The 16,866-nt window shown below is 41.3% G+C and overlaps 1 protein-coding gene across 1 annotated transcript in view; it reads right to left on the bottom strand.

Moving 5' to 3' along the window:
* Positions 1–449: 449 nt before the first annotated feature.
* LOC139672755 (ovostatin-like) overlaps positions 450–16,866 on the bottom strand; it is a 33,326-nt gene continuing 16,909 nt past the window's right edge. The window contains exons 21-35 of the mRNA XM_071557274.1: positions 15,618–15,739; positions 14,920–14,971; positions 14,527–14,610; positions 13,365–13,541; positions 12,797–12,878; positions 11,806–11,962; positions 11,267–11,341; positions 10,587–10,752; positions 9,794–10,014; positions 8,492–8,707; positions 8,226–8,350; positions 7,946–8,036; positions 5,371–5,442; positions 1,988–2,090; positions 450–1,140 (exon numbers count right to left, since the gene is read on the bottom strand). Of these exons, the coding sequence (XP_071413375.1) occupies positions 1,088–1,140; positions 1,988–2,090; positions 5,371–5,442; positions 7,946–8,036; positions 8,226–8,350; positions 8,492–8,707; positions 9,794–10,014; positions 10,587–10,752; positions 11,267–11,341; positions 11,806–11,962; positions 12,797–12,878; positions 13,365–13,541; positions 14,527–14,610; positions 14,920–14,971; positions 15,618–15,739 (1,796 nt within the window). The 3' untranslated portion in view covers positions 450–1,087. The remainder of the gene's footprint in view (positions 1,141–1,987; positions 2,091–5,370; positions 5,443–7,945; positions 8,037–8,225; positions 8,351–8,491; positions 8,708–9,793; positions 10,015–10,586; positions 10,753–11,266; positions 11,342–11,805; positions 11,963–12,796; positions 12,879–13,364; positions 13,542–14,526; positions 14,611–14,919; positions 14,972–15,617; positions 15,740–16,866) is intronic.

The raw sequence follows: 16,866 nt of genomic DNA, 5'->3' as shown, positions 1-16,866 counted from the left end.
CAGTGTGATCTGATCAGGATGAAGGTCATGTAAGATCACTGCAGGCTGTGAGGGACAGTACCCACAGTGTGTGGCTGTGTGCTCTACCTACTCATTAAATGAAGAAACCACAATAGGAAATTTCCTTTGTTCCTTCATCATACGTTCCTTTTGGCTCTATTCTTCAATCCCCCCAGATAATTTCCTTTTTCTCCCTGCAAGGGCATTGGATCCACAATTGCTCCCTAACTCCTTTTTAAAGAGTTTCTCTGCCACAGCTTCCACTTCTAGGCTTTGGGTAGAAAGCTTCCATCGCATAGGCCAGGACCCTCATCCTGGTTGTGTCACAAAATGTCACTTATGTCAGGATGTCATTGATTGACTTATCAAAGGTATGAATGTTTTAGCTTATGAAATACCTTATATCACTCATTTCTAGATAGAACAAGGAGTGGAGACTGGAACAAATAGCATTGCCAACCAGAATGTTTTATTACAAAGAGCAGTAAAATAGGAGATGGTAATCTGAAGAAAACATTTCTTTCTAAATAGAGGTAAAAACTGCATAATAGTTGTCTTCCTGTGACTGGAATTCTGACATCTCTAAATCATTCAGTTCAATTGTTGGAAAAGGTGAGGATTAAAGCAATTTCTTCAGGATTTTCCTTCTGGACAATGTAAAGACCAAAACAAAATCTAGAGAAGCAGCAACAGCTGATTATTCTGCAAGATTAGGATTTCTTAAGAGGACTCTATGGCCATGAACACACATATCAGGTGTTTACCTTTACACAAAGTTCCCACTGGGATATGTCATGAATTTCAAAGAACATGGATGGTCAGGCTTAACAATTGCACAGTATCTCCCTTGTCAGGAAATGCATTTTATCTGCTGTTTCTAATCCACACTGACCCCAAGGTCTTTTTGAAGACTGGGCCAGAACAGATCATTTTGATTTACTGCAATATGGGATTTGCTTATTCCTTATTATTCTATAGGTTTTCCATTGTTTTCCCAGAAACAACCAAATCTCTTATCCACTTCTTCTTCTATAAATGCTTGCCTGGTACTTTGTGAATTAATACTTATTCTGGCACATATTTGATTTCAGTCGGAAGGCAGGGAGCAGGGTGTGTTGTATTCCGAAAGGGCATATTCATCTGGAAAGAAGAAAAGAAGAAGACATTTGCTTGAGAGTGAGAAATCATTCTGACCCCGCTCCATGTGCACCTGTGATTAACATACTATGAATCAGAAAATGTGATAAATTTTGTGGTGATCTTCCATTTGGCAGGGCACCCAGTTGCAGAGTGCATAGTCAGAGACCAGTGCATTCCTCTGACTGTGTTTGTCCAGGCACATCATCACTGTGATTATGCAGGATGTGGATCAGGTGGCTCAATTCTCTTGCTGCTATTCTACTAGGACACAGTACCAAAAGGTTGTTCCAAGCTTGAGAAAAGCATGGGGGAGCCTGAGCCACAGCTTTGGTGTAACATAAGTTACACAACTGGGTGATGCCTAATGCAACTGTACCAATCCAAGAAACGTGATCAGGCACTAAATTTTCCAGTTACTTAAATCTCCTTTTTCATCAAGCAGGACTGTATTTAAATTCCACTTATGTATTTAAGTTCCACTTTGGGAGATCTTTTTGATTGCAGTCTGCTATGGCAAGATTAAGCAAAAAAATCCATTAGATAAGCCAAATCAGGGAAGTCAGGAACACTGCTGCCTTTTGGTCATTGATCTTAAGCATCAGGTTCAAACTGTGGAACCACACTTATTTTTGTATATGGTTTGTAAGAAAGCAACTCCTGATGTATCACTTTCTAGTCTGATTTGTGTTGGAAGGATGCAAGAAATGAAAACCCAGGATGGGGAAACTGTCTGCTCTGCAAACCTTTTGCCGTCTGGTAATCATAAGCAGCAGAATTTCTAAGGGAATCTTTACTCATCTCTCCTTTGGATTCAAAGGTTTTACTGAGGCCTACTCAGGTCACCTACCTGTTTCATAATAATCATAAATATGTACAGGCACTGGTTTGATGTCTGAGACAGGCAGGCTTTGCTCCACACTGAAGGAGAAGCTGATTTCCTTCTGGGAAACCTGGAAATGGCAAGATAAGAAAATGCATCAGAACTTTTCATAACTATCCCTGAGGCCAAGGTTGAACAGATGCATTTCTGTATCAGACTGCCAAAGTGTGACATTCTGCAGTTCTCTCCAGTTTGTATACTTGATGTCAAATCAGGTAATTGTTTAAAAGCTGTTTCTAAATATGTTTTGTTCCTGCTAAAATTGCTTGATTCTTTCTTTCTCTTCATATTGCCATTGCAAATTATTTCAACCGTTCCCTGTTACTATGGCTTTCAGCACTAAGCATTCATCCTGTAATTGAAAATTGCTGTTCCTTTCTTTCCTTGTCTTTTCCAGCTAAAATCACCTTCAATACCCTTAAGAATCTACTCCATTCATTTCTTTCTTTAATGACTTTGAGCCAAATATCTCCATTCTCCCCTGTGGTTCTGTTCCTCATTTCACACTCTTGCAGCCAAATGTCCCAAACTTTCCTTCTTGCTCATCTTCCTCTGATTCTCCAGTTTTCTCATGTATGCCTGGGACAGGGATTCCGGATAACTTTCTACATCACTGGTGCCCTGCTGGGTAAATTTTTCACATCTCAATATCTCAGCTTCTTTGTGAATACAGAATACTAACCACAGTTTTCCTTATTAGATCCATGTGAAAACCTGTCTCTAAGAAATAGCCACAAACAGGTTGGGAGCCTGTGGACAAAAATCAAGGACCAAACCTACAAACAACACTTGTCTGTTGGAGTTTACCACAGGCAACCTGACCAGAAGGAGCCTGTTGGTGAGGCCTCTTGCTGCAGCTCCAGGCAGCATAATGCTTGCAAGTCTCATCCTACTGGGGGGGGGGGGGGGGAGGGGCGGGAGGGTTCAGCTGCAGGGATATCTTCTGGGAAAGCAACACAGCTGACAGCAGGCAATCCAGGAGACTTCTGGAGTATGTTGAGGAAAAATTCTGATCCAAATATTGGACAAACCAACAAGAGGAGAAGTTGCTCCCTGTGCAGATGAGCTCATAAGGGAGGTTAAGAGCAGAGGCAGCCTGGGCTGCAGTGACAATTCCCAGGGTGAGTTTGTTATGTTGAGAAACATGGGCTTGGTGAGGAACAAAGTCCAGACCCTGAGCTTTGAGAAAGTGAATTTCCAGCTGTTTAAAAAGTCAGTGAATGAGATCTGGAAACTCTTCTTAGGGACAGAGCTTTAGACCAGAGCTGGCAGCTCTTTAAGGCCACTTTTCATAGAGCCCTTGTGCAGCCCTCTGGCATGGCTGAGTAAGGACATGTTCCTCACCCTGAGAAGAAGAAAATGTGCAGCCAGAGGAAGCAGGGAGAGGTGACCTAGGAAGAGTACAGAGATATGTTTTGGATGTGTAGGGATGGGACCAGGAAAGTCAAATCACAGATGGATAGGGACTTGGCAAGAGATCCAAAGAATAACAAGAAGAGTTTCTATAAGTACATGAGTCAGGAGAGAAAAGCCAAGGAGAGTCTACCACCCCTATGAAACAGAAGGGAGAACTAGTGGTGACTGAAATGGAGGAGGCTGAGATACTCAGTGAGTTCTTTGCCTCAGTCTTTACTGCAGTCAGGCTTCTCATGTCTCTCAAGTCCCTGAAGCTGCAGGTGGGGTTGGGGGAGCAAAGTCTCTCCAACAGTAAGTGAAGAGCAGGTTTGAGACCATTTGATGAAGATGAATAGGCACAAGTCTATGGGACTGAATGACATGGTTCCCAGAGTCCTGAGGGAACTGGCTGATGTTGCCAAGCCACTCTTCATCATATTTGAACAGTTAACAAGGGAAGACTGATGGATATCATCCACCTAGACTTCTGTAAGGCCCTGAAATGGTCCCACATGACATCCTTATCTTAAAATTGGAGAGACATGGATTTGAAGGGTGGACCGTTTGGTGAATAATGAATTGGCTGGATAAACACACCCAGAGAGTTGTGGTCAATGGCTCTGTGTCCTGGTGGAGGTTGGGGATGAGTGGTGTCCCTCAGGGCTCTGTCTTGGGACTGCTGCTTTTGAATATATTCATCAATGGCATAGGCAGTATGACAGTGCACCCTCAGCAAGTTTGCAGGTGTGAAGCTGAGCAGTGCAGTTGATACAACATAGGGGCACAACTATACAGAGGGACAAACTTGAGAACTGGGTCCACAAGAACTTCAGGAAGTTCAACAGGTCCAAATGCAAGGTGCTGCACCTGAGTTGGGGCAATCCCAGACATGAACACAGACTGGAAAAAGAACTCATTAAGAGCAGCCCTGCGGAGAAAGACTTCAGAGTTTTGGTAGACCAAAAGCTGAAAATGTGCCCACAGTGTGCACTCACAGCCTAGAAAGCCAAATGTATCCTGGACTGCATCACAAGAGGAGTGGCCAGCAGGTTGAGCGAGGTGATTCTCTCTCTTTACTTTGTTCATGTGAGACCCCAGTTGGAGTACTGCATACAGCTCTGAGGTCCTCAATACAGGAATGATGTGGACCTTTTAAAGCAGATACAGAGGAAGACCATGAAGACTATAAAAGGGCTGGAGCACCTCTTGCAAAGACAGACTGAGAGAGCTGAGGTTGTTCATAATGGAAGTGAGAAGGCTCTGGGAAGACCTCTTTGTGGCCTTTTAGTTCTTAAAGAGAGCCTATAAAAAAGAGGCAGAGTGACTTTTCACATGGGCAAATAGTTATGGAACAAGGGGAAAAGGTTTTAAGCTAAAAGAGGGTAGATTTAGGTGTTAGGAAGAAATTCTTTACTGTAAGGGTGGTGAGACACTGGAACTGGCTGCCCAGAGAAGTTGTGGATGCCCCATCCTAGAATTGTTCAAGGCCAGGTTGGATGGAGCTGCAAGCAACCTGATCTAGAGGGTGGCATCTCTTCCCGTGCTTAGGGGTGCATTGAAACTAGATGATCTTTAAGTTCCCTTCCAACCCAAGCCTTTCCATGATTCAGTGATTCATTCCCAGATGAACTGATGAGAAGCGTCACTTAGAGGCTGAGAAATATTATGTAGATTAGGAACTTTTGAAATATGGAATGCGACTTAGCTACATTTATAAAATGCTGTTTAATCATACAACATGCTTCACAAAAAAGTAATAAATGCATATCTCTTCACTGTAGACTACAACAATGTATATATATATATATATATTTGATATTGGACTGAGTGAAGTGCCTTTACATCTTTAAGGCAACTGTATTGCTAATTTGCTATTAATGAGATTTTTCTTCTCTCTGGGAGCCTGTTTTAAACTTCCATTTTAATAAAACTGAAGGCAAACCTCCCAAACTTACCTTCTGAAGATAGAAGAGTATATGGTTGTTCTTGAAGTCTACACGATCTACAACAGAATTCTCGACCTGAAGCTTTAAATAAGGAAAAAAAAAAAGGAAATGTTAACGTGGAGACTTGCCAAGGAGACTTACAGATTCCACATCAAAACATATTTAGAGAGACTGCCAGGCTCCTTTTATGCCACCGCGCCATCTAGTCGCCAAATAAGAGAAATGCAAGTTGAGTGGTTTCATAATCTGGTTTGTACGAAGTAATCAATGGTAAACAGTTTTACTAGTCAGCTTTGATGCTTGTGAATTTTATAATTAACTTCAGAATGTTGTCATTTTAACAAAAAATTACAATTAATTTCTGCAGCTCAAGCTGACTCACCTGCTAGTCTATTGCGTGTTTTAAATAACAAATGTTTAAAATTATTTTAGAAAAGAATTTGAACACAATTATTTTACTATGAAAATATACAACCCCAAAACATTCCAAACTTTAAAAACCCCCTATTTTACTCCAAGTGCATATGAAGAGGAGTAGGGTGCCAAAAAAGATTACATCTCAATGGAAAAATCTTGAAAAAAATTTATGAATATCATACAGTTCCAGCAAAAAACAAAACTCCGTCCAGAATGCTGAATGATTTTAAATGCACCAAGCTATGAGAAGACTCTGCAAGGAATTTCATTCTTCTTTTCGTCTACTTGAAATTACATCTGATGGCTTGAAGCCAATGCATCTGTTGCAAACTTAAATTGCATTAGGAACTGAAATGAGGTGCTTATCAGTGCTGTTCCCCAACATTGTCATCATCATACAGAATTTCTGGATAGTAAAGGAGGAGGAGCAGTACCTACTATTTTTTTTGGTTTGTTTGTTGGTTAAAATGTGCTGTAGAGAAAGGAATAACCATGCCAAAGGGATAATACTGTGAAATACCCATTTAAGCAATTTAAGTATGGCATAAACATTTCTTGCATGGATTCGGTTACATTTTGTGATTACAGACTCATACACACAAACACTAAGGTACCCAGGGAAACCTCGGTAACCTGAGCAGAGCTACCAGAGCACTCTGACCTGATTCCCCTCAGGGCTGTCACAGGGCACTGACAAGCCCCATTGTCAGGGGATGAGACCCACCAGGTGAGTCAACAGCAGAATATCCACGGTTCACCTTGCAGACTTAAGGGGAGTGCTGTCTACAGGACACAAGCCAGAGTATGGGATGCTGGGACTCAATAAAAAAGTTATTACAGGATATTTAGAGGAAGAACCAGAAAGTAATAAAGAGAAGGTTAAAGTCCAATTGGAAGGAAAAAGAGTTGAAAATGAGGTAAGTGAAGCCAGTTACACATAAACACATTGGTGGTCAGCATACCTGTCTGCCCTGCACCTGGTCACCACAGTTTTTCCTCTCTCATTAATCTCTGTTCCTGACTATTTTGTTGGATGAAGGGCTCTCTCTTCTTTGTGGATGTGTGTGTAGGGAGTGCCTGTCACTAGAGAAGAGACCACAGATCACAGAAACCACATGTCTGGGGTGACAGAGACACCAGACTTCAGGTCTGTTGTGTGTGGGTGTGTATGTCAGTGTGTGGTAGCTAGCGAATACCAAACTGGACTAGCTGGTGAGCTAATTAAGGGGCTTGGCAGGAAGCAACTGAAGCAGACACAAATCTAGCCCAAATACTGAAAACACCAGAGGATCTGAGTTAGTCACCAGAGGGACCAGGATGTCTGAACCTATTTCTGGGGAGACCGTAGGCTCCTGTTGGTGGACTGTTGATCCTGTTGGGCTGAATCAACTAGTGGAGACTCATTTGCCTGTGTCTCTGTGTGTATGTGTCTCTGTGAGGTCACTAGGGGACCAGGGAACCCCAGCCCATCTGCTGCATGTCTAAGACTGCTTATAGAGGTACCCACCATGAATATATGTGGTGATGGAGACCTCAGCTCCAGGCACTAAAGTGGGGCTGAGATCTTGAGGAGGCATATGTCCAGGTGCCAGCAACTGATAGAACAAGGATCCAGGGGCAGCTACTGGGCAAACTGAGTGTCTTAGGTCAGTTACCAGAAAGAGTCACATTGTGTATTTGTATTTGTATGTGTATATGTATGTGCACATATTTACTTATCTATCTTTTCTACAAATGAGCTTTTAGTCTAATCAGCCACAAAAGGGAACAGAAAAAAGCCATTTATGTTGTCTGTATTTGTGGAAGTGTTGTCTTTCCTGTCTACTGAGCTGTGTGATCACCATGCTTATATGTATATATGTATATATATGTATAGTGTGCATGTCTGCCTCTTAGGAATACACACTGAACATTACTATTGCTGGATATGAATGGGGATATGAAGCTGCAGCAGTCTCGCCTCTCTTGGAAACTGAATTTGGCAACTCCTAACAGATTTGTGTCTGACAGATGAACAGCTACAAGTCTGACATATAAGAGTATGTGACAGAAGGTTATGTCGAGGGACTTTGCAGTATTCCCATGGGGCTCCAATTTGCTCATTAGAGACTATTTTTATCAACTTATGCTTTCAGGGTTCATCATTTACATTGATGCCATTTTTTACCTTTTTCAGAGAAGATTCTACAGGAACAAATCCTGAGAGCATCTTCACATCAATAATAGCCATGTTGGAGACATTACGCTTTCCTGTGTAACTAAAATGAGAAAATTTTGTTAGTCTGGTGTGCAAATGGAAAGAAGACCACTGAATGACATTTTCAGCTCCCAATAATCCTGTTTTTCTTCCGACAGCTGCATAGCAGCAAACTGCCTGTATTTAAATCCTTTCTTGCATGCTTTCCAAAACTGTAAATACAAGAGGGTAGGTAATGAAAGAAAGTTACCTGGCTAAGAGAACAAGGTCAAACTTTGGTGGATAGTTGCTTGTGCAAGATACATTTTCCATCCTTATGGAGAGAGAAAATCCTGCAACTTTCTTTGGCAAATGGATGTTGTATCTCAGCGTGGTCTAAAAGAGATGGAAAATGTGAGATGGTCACAGCCTTAAAGGGTTTTGTGTCTTTGGCATGACATACGCAGAGGAATAAATTATGGAGAACACCTTCCTTATATTCCAGAGGAGGTGGTGCTGAGTTTTCAGCTTGCTTACCTGCAGATAAACACAGCCAGTGCCATTCACTTCCACACTGTATTTCCCTGGAATTTTGGGTAAGGAAGCCTGCTGCAGCAAGAAGCGGTTCTTGTCATTCACCTGGAAAATCTTGCTGGGGGACTCCATGAAGTGGACTTCGACTGTGTTAAGACTTGTTTTTGAGAAGGTGAGGTATGCATACTGGGCTAATGCTTGGAGAGCAACAACAGTGTCCTGAAAAGAACAACATTTCCTAGTTAGATACTCAGGTGTAAGATGGTACATGAGACTAGCACAGCTCCTTTTTCCTTGATGCTTTGTCAGTACTCATAAATGGAGAGGGTCTCTGCCAAGAACTAAGGAAACAAGATGCAAGTTCTTGTAGAACTTGTGCTGGTGGACAAAAAGCTGTCCCTGAGCCAGCGGTGTGTCCTGGTGACCAAGAAGGCCACTTGGGGTACATTAGAAAGAGTTTTGCCAGCAGGTCAAGGAAGTTGGTCCTGCCCCTCTACGCAGCCCTAGTGAGGCACATCTGGACTGCTGTGTCCAGTTCTGGGCTCCTTCATAAAGAAAGACATGGAGCTCCTGGAACAAGTCCAGAGGAGAGTAACAAAGACTATTAAGGGAAAAAAGCATCTCTTATAAGGAAAGGCTGAGGGACCTGGGCATTTTCATCCTTGAAGAGATGTCTGAGAAGGGACATCATCAATGTCTGTAAGTATCTGAAGAGAGGGTGTCAAGAAGTGGAACCAGCTCTTCTCAGTGGTACCAAGGAATAGGACAAGAGGCAATGGACAGAAACTGATACACAGGAAGTTGCACCTGAACATGAGGAAGAGCTTCTTTACTGTGAGGGTGACAGTGCACCGGAACAGGCTGCTCAGAGAGGTTGTGAAGTCTCCCTTACTGGAGATATTCAAGAACCAGATGGATGCAATCCTGTGCAATGTGCTCTAAGATAACTCTGCTTGAACAATGAGGTTGGACCACTGTGGTCCCTTCCAACCTGACCCATTCTGTGAATCTTGGGCAATAGATATTAATTACCTCAGAAGACCAGAGGTAATGCTGTGTCAACAGTAACTGCTGTCTACTGCTAACTTGGAACTCAGGTAAATCCTCATTGCCTAAAAGTAAATTATGTTATGAAGCTGCCTATGAAGAGCATGATGTGTCCTGACGAGATACCCTATGTGAGCACCAATTATCAAGAATTATTCAAAACAATATGCAGTCAGGAAGATTTGTCATACTACTGAGATTCAGCTTATAGACTGGACTGCTCCCAGAAGCTTTCTTTTAACCACACCCAGTTGTTACCTGGCTGGAGGAAAAACCACCATATGGATTCTGTTGTTTGATAAGCCAGTACACAATGGGGGCAATATATGACAAGTCTTCTGGAGTGAGTTTGGTTCTGTTGAGCAAAGCCAGGAGCACATAGCTGGTCATTTCAATCTCAGCAGAAGGGGCATGAGAATAGAAACCAGGGAAATGTTCTGCTGGTGGCTTATTGTCTCTTTGCCAATGAACTGAACCACCTGAAAACAAAAGAGTGGGGTTTATTCATTGCAGGAAATAGATGTACAATTACCTCTCTCCCTTTATTCAGGGAGTTTTTTCAGCTATTGGAATCCTGAACTGGGTAAGTTTTACTTCCAGGATGGAAAAGAAAACAGGAAGAGATGTAAAGGGGATTAGTAAAAGGAGGCTGTATAAGTGAGAGAGGGATTGAAGTGAAGGTAGGGCAGCAGAAGGATGTTAAGGCCAACACAGACAGGAGCACAATGTAGTCAAGGGAACTCAGCTTGTTCAGCATGTAGAAGAGAAAGCTAATCAGGAAATTAGGTACAGTCTTCCAGTACTTTGGACTGAGACTTGCAGGGGACTCTCTCTCCACCTTAATGATTTCATAATTCTAGGAAAATTAGGCCACAGCTCAATCTTTTGTGAATGCAAAACAGACAGAAAAACTCATAAATTCAGTGGCATAGCAGGTATGAAACGGGAATGAAGCAGCATGCATGATAAACTGTGCATCAGAATAGCTTACATCACACAACAGGCCGTTCCATCAGCTGTATTGCCCATATCGTGGCCATTCTGCACTTACCATCTCTGACAGCTGTCTTGTCCAGCTTCTCAAGGAAGAACTGATGTCTTTTCTCTTTGCCAGCTAAGCCATAAGCATAGGCAAAGAGGGCCTGGTTATACAGGTTGTGGACCCCATTGCTAAATGCGGTCTCCAAACAGTTCATGCCACTCCGAATGACAGGATGCTAGTAATGCAAAACACAGGAGGGTCGTCAGGTACTTGGATTTGTGTCTCTACTTCTCTATAAATACTTCCATCACTCCTTAAGCTGCAATCACTGACCCTTCATGCTAGAAATACACATGATCCGTGACATACACATGTTTAAGGGCCTACAGTGTGTATCCTGTAAAAAAATTGTGCTTTCCGTCCTGCTGCCTTCTTTTTGCATTCATTTAGACGTAGCATGATTAGACTAACAGAGCACTAATTTTTTCCTGTTAGACTACCATTACTTAAAACAACTGGATTCTGCAGAGGTTTTTCAAATGAATTCATAGGTACTGGATACATACCTGATTTGTAGCACTCATCAGATTCTTATGGTTACTGCAGGGTTCTGGGAACTACTGTCTACAATCTGCTGCTGTCCTACAGTCATTATTCGAGTTCCACATTGTTAAATAACACAGATGTGAGGACTATGACTTGTGCACTGTTTAACAAATGGCTGGACTAGCAGAGCACCAAATACCTACAGCAGCAGAGTGTCCAGCCTCCAGCAATGCTGCCACCACGTAGGCTGTGAGTGAATATTCAGCTTCTTCTCCACCCTGATGAAAAATAAGCAAAGAATTGGTTAGTACAAATGTCCTGAAAGAAAAAACATATTAATTAATTCATAGTTTGTATATCAATTAGATTTGAGATCAATTTCTGTCTCCCTGTGTGCACAGGAACAAGAAAGACCAAATTCACTTCGGATAAAATTAAAATTATTTAATGTATTTTCTTGGCTTTTACACATATGTAATAAAGTACACAATAAACTGTGGCTGAGCATATACTGCAGTAATGGAAAAGAAAGCCTGAGACTTATAACTCAGAAAGTTCTAAATGTTTTTAACCCCTTTATCAGTTGCAGACGTAAGAATTATGCCCTGCTTGTATAGGAGAGACATTAAAGAACAGTAGTAGAAAGAGTAAGGATGTAGTAGTAAACTTGTGTCTGTCAGAGTTACCCAAATCAATCCTGACAGCAGAACTGGGAGTTTGGGACTATATTTGTCTCAGTTACCTTCAAAGCATTGTTGAAATGTGATCCAGCATTTTCAAAGCAGCCATCTGACTTCTGCTTGCTTGCCAGCCAGATCAAAGTTTGAGACTGGACATTGTCATCAATGTAGATGTAGCGTTTGGCTTGTGCAAATGACTTGTACACAAAGGCAGTGAGCCTGCAGATGGTCCAGAAACAGAAAGCAAGTATGGGTGAACAAGATCAAGAGGACTTACAATGCATAGGATGTGTGTAGAAAATGACATAAAATGAACTTTGTAATGTTTGAGGTAAAAGAAGCATTTTCTAAGTTTTAAATAAATAACGTAGATAAATTCCTGATATTAAAAATGGCCCTGATTTTTCTCCTGAAAAAACATGTGCTGAAATAATTTTTCAAAGCAGGGGTTACATATAGACACATCTTGATGATTGATATTAGTAATTTCTAATCTTAGTTAATAGAATTATGAAACAAACTAGGTCAGAATTTCAAAGTTCTGTCATGCTGCTCAGTCTTTTGGCAATCATGTGAAAGTCACTAGGAACAGAGATACCCACATCCTTTCTAGTAATTTGTCTCAGTGCTGCAGCCTTCTCCTGGGCAAGATATTTTTTTCCCTTCTAGCCAGTTGGAGTTGTCTCTGTTGTCACTTGAGTAAGGATAAACACTTCTCCTTACTCTGTGCACCCCTGACAAGACTCTGACTGCATTTTCCACAGTCGCCATCTTGGTAGCAGAAAGCTTTACCCAGGTTTCCAATTAGATTCCTCTTCTACAGGCTCAGATCCCTCAGTTTCCCCTTGAACATTATGCACTATAGTTCCTAGTCATCATACCATCCTTTGGGTACGCTCTGTCCAGTTTATCTCTTCTTTACTAGGGGATTCAAATTCAAATTACTTGAGCTATATCCATTAGACTATTAAAAGTAAAAATCACTGAACACTTTGATCATTTTTCAAAGCCTAAAGATCCCTTGTTAGGGAAATAGAAGGTATCATCATTTACCATACACTCCCTTCCCCATCTCGTCTCCCAAAGGAGCTGTAGGATCCATCCCAGTGTTTGTATGATAGCTGTTTTTGGTACCCTGAAAACAAAATAAAGAAGACATATTTTCTAATCACAGAAATGGACTAACTGCTGTTTGCTCAACTGAGGCAGAAGGACTTTTGGATTTAATATCAAGCAATGTATGTCTGGTGAATATAGCCAACCACTATGAATTTTAGCTGCTTTTACTCCTGGAAGAATGACATGTTGCTTTAGGGTGCTCTCATTGCCTGCTCCTGTGCAATAAATGTGGTGCTAGAACTCAGACATCAGTGCTCACCACGTAGAACTTAAGAACTTACTCCACACAATCACAATATTAGATCATAGAATCACAAAATATTCTGAGCTGGAAGGGACTCACAAGGATCACAAGGTCCAACTCTTAGCCCTGCCCAGAATTTCTCCAAAAGTCACCCCATGTGCCTGAGAGCATCGTCCAAATGCTTCTTGAACTCTGTCAGGCTTGGTGCTGTGACCACTTCCCTGGGGAAGAAGGTGGAAGAATTTGAGAACTTCTCACCGGTGGATAAATATCCAGTACCCCTGACTCTAATTTCTTCAGTCAGTTGTCCAGTCTTATTCAGATAATCCAAGGCATAGATGTTGGGTGTAAATAAGGCCATGTTCTGTTCTCCACAGCCATAAGGCATATGGAGGAGGTTATCTAAGTTCCTCAGGGCTGTACCCAAAATGTCTCCTGAAGAAAGAAAGATGTAAGAAGTCAGCTCAGTTCAAATACGTTTTATTATATATCATTATACATTGCTTTACATTATCTTATTATGAATACAAGAGCAAGGAACAATACAGAATAATTACAGTAACCAAAGACATAGCATAGAGGAAAAGCATTGAAATGCCCCATTTTTTATTTCTTATCTGAATGCTGGACACCTGGGAGAATCTGAGAATTTGAATAAAAAAATAATGAGCACAAATACCGGCTGGTATGGTTTCTGAGAAACAGCAACGCATTCTCGGAAGGGTGAGATTTCCCTGTCCTTTACAACCTGCTTCCTGGTTTTGAATGTACGTATGAGAATGCTGTGTGGGTATGATGCTGGTGGGCTACAGAGGCTGTATTGCACAGTACCAGCACATCTCACACAGACACGGGCATGCAAAACAACTGTGTTTAAAAAACAATCTGAGTTCAGAATGCCAGAAAAATTTCACTGAAGAGAACTCTCAAGTCTTAATAATGACTTTCAGATTAGTAGAGTTCATCAGGACCTGAAACTTTTATTTTATGGAAACTTCCTGACTTACAAATGTTTTTGATTATGCAAAATGATAAAGTTGAAATTATGCAGTCAGCAAAGTTCTGAAGTTTTCTTTCCAAGAAAACAAGATAATTTTTTTCAAAGAAGTCTGTCTTATGTTATTTTTCAGCTGAATTAGCTGTTTTACTGTACAGAACAGGATATGCTAAGGCAGTATAATCTGAAATGCTATGCAAGCTGAAATAATTTGACTATTTTGTCTTCCCTTCGTATGAGATAATTTTGAGCAACTTTTGCCTTTCACTGCCATTTTGCAAAGTAGAAAAATTATCCTCTTGAATCAAGATTAATTACTTCCTCAAATTCACATTAAGTTTGCCTGTGTATACATGTTAGCACTTGGTGCAGCAGAAGAGGAATGCTATTTATTTTTGGATTTATTCTAAGTACTAAACTTACCAATGACAGAAAAATAAGCTCTTGCTGAGCCCTGCACTACGTTTCCTGGCAAGCTGAGAGACACTGGTTCAGAAATCTTTATGCCTGATGACAAAAGGTAACAAAAAGTATTGTTAAAACCATGTTTTTTTCCAGAAGTCTTCACTTTATAAGCACAGCTACAGTGACTGTTAGAATCTGCAGTCTGGATAAAGAAAATGCCACAGAGACTTGCCCAATGAGTCAAAGTTATCTCTGAAAATCCTAAATTTTAACCAAGCACTGTGACACTGAGAACCTCTTTCCTCTCCTGGAAGGGTCTCTGGCTTTGTAAGACGAGATCTACTAGACAGTGAAGCAGTTCCACTGACTCTCTGGAATTAATGAACTAATGAATGAATGAACTTGCCTTACCTTTTGCACAGACAAGGGAGCTCTGAGTCAACTCCTTTTTAATACCTTCAGGCTGTTTGATTGCAGGGGAGTGATCAGGAAGAGGAAGGAAAATGGAGAACATCACCATAAACCCATGATAATTTAACAGTGTGAATCAGTATGTGAATGTGGCACAGTGCACCCATTGTACCCAGTCCTACCCTGTCTCCACTACAATACCTCTTGGTCCCTGGTTCTCTCTCTTATCCAACATCCTGTCCAAAGCACCTTCCTTCTTCAAGAGCAGTTGTAAAATAGACATTTCCAGCCTCTGTCCAACCAATGTAGCTGTTGCTTTATGATGCTCAAGACAAATAGTTTTCCTTTTACATCTTCTCTACCCCCCCCACCCCCGCCTAGTTTGCAAGTCACAGGCCGAAAGCATTTAAAAAAGTAAGGTATGGAATCTCCTCCCTTCTGGTACCATCTCTACTAACATCCATGGGTTGTCAGGGCTCGTGTGCTCACAGTCCCAGGAAGGAGACAGTGGAAGAAGGACAGTGGATGCTACTAGTCATTGTGATTTTCACTCATTTTCAAATAGAGAAGCCTACCATACACAGTGCCATCTGCATCAGCTGCCTTGTGTCCTCACACTAGCTGACTGCTCCCAACCCACAGCTATAGGAATTGCAGTTTCCGTGAGGCAGAAAGCTTGTGCAGATTTCCTACTGTACCTCAACAAGTAGAGTTTGAATCAAGGTGTCCCTGTAAATTGGTTCCTCTTCTGAAGATGTGCTGTTTTCAGTACCTCTGGTATTCAGCTTGGCCTCAGCAGTAATCACGAATTTCACCTCACCTGGAGAGCCATCCACCAGCCCAAGAAAAGGAAGTTATCTTCAATGCCAACAATTACCCCTGGTTTCCACCACCTTTTCTAGACTGATGAACTGCTGAGAAATGTATTTTTTCTAAAGACAGCTCAGTAGAAACAAATTCCATGAAGGCTCCACATCTGTCCACTAGTAGCAAGAAGAGGTTTCCTGTAGCCCTATTATGAGGAATGAAATAGGGGTGATCCTGGCCGAAAAATCAGCAGTACTCACTACCAGTTTCCACCTCTTCTTAACGTTTTGCTGAGCTTTCTCTGGCCTAGAACAGTGTTACAATAATTTAATTATAGCTCTGTTATAGCTTTCCTTCAGATGGAATTTGTTGACTGAGAGACAACACTGAGGAGCAGCCTCCGTGATGCAGCAGCACTGAGGACCAGCCCTGAAGTGAGCAGCTCTGCTCAGAGCTGAAAAGTTGCTCCCTTCACCCTGCTGCCATTGCATATTAGAAATCCAAAGAAGATTTTTACTTGGAGCAAAATGCATTATTGTCAGAGTTACCAGGGTGAGAAAGCAGCCTTTTTTTTTTCATCTCTCCAGTATTATTATGCATGTCTGGTTTTCATCTCACTGTATATTTGCAATTTTCTCAGTGAGTTTGAAATAAATCAGTCACACTGACTGCAGAATCTTAGAAACAATCTTTTCAAGAAAAGGTTCATCTGTGGTTCATTTTGAGAAGAAGTTTTGCTAATTAAAAGTTTATTTATATTTTAATTCTTGGAGCACTTACACATGCAAGTCATTGTAACTGCTTCTTTTAAAAAAAGGCAATGTTCACTTGAAGGCAGTGTGAATTAATACAGCTGTAGAAGTGGGGAGGAGCAATTTGCTCTTTGCCCATTGAGAAACCAGTCCAAAACTATTAGCAAATTTCATTCTTACTGAATACATTTGGTTAGATACAAAATTGTCAGCTGAAATATATACACATAAAAACCTGACAGTGTTTCATACATCTGGTAAGTCAACAGTTTTTCCTAAAATGGTCAGGAAATGGACTAACCAAAAATCAGAAGAGAGCAAATACCAGAGCAATTCACTGCACATTCAGTGCCTCTAAGGGAGCTTCAGCAGAAGTCCAGTAGTAAAT

Source organism: Pithys albifrons, chromosome 1, assembly GCF_047495875.1.
Source record: "Pithys albifrons albifrons isolate INPA30051 chromosome 1, PitAlb_v1, whole genome shotgun sequence".
NCBI classification, from domain to species: domain Eukaryota; kingdom Metazoa; phylum Chordata; class Aves; order Passeriformes; family Thamnophilidae; genus Pithys; species Pithys albifrons.
Note: the sequence above shows the minus strand (reverse complement) of the source record. Positions and strands in the feature narration are given on the sequence as shown.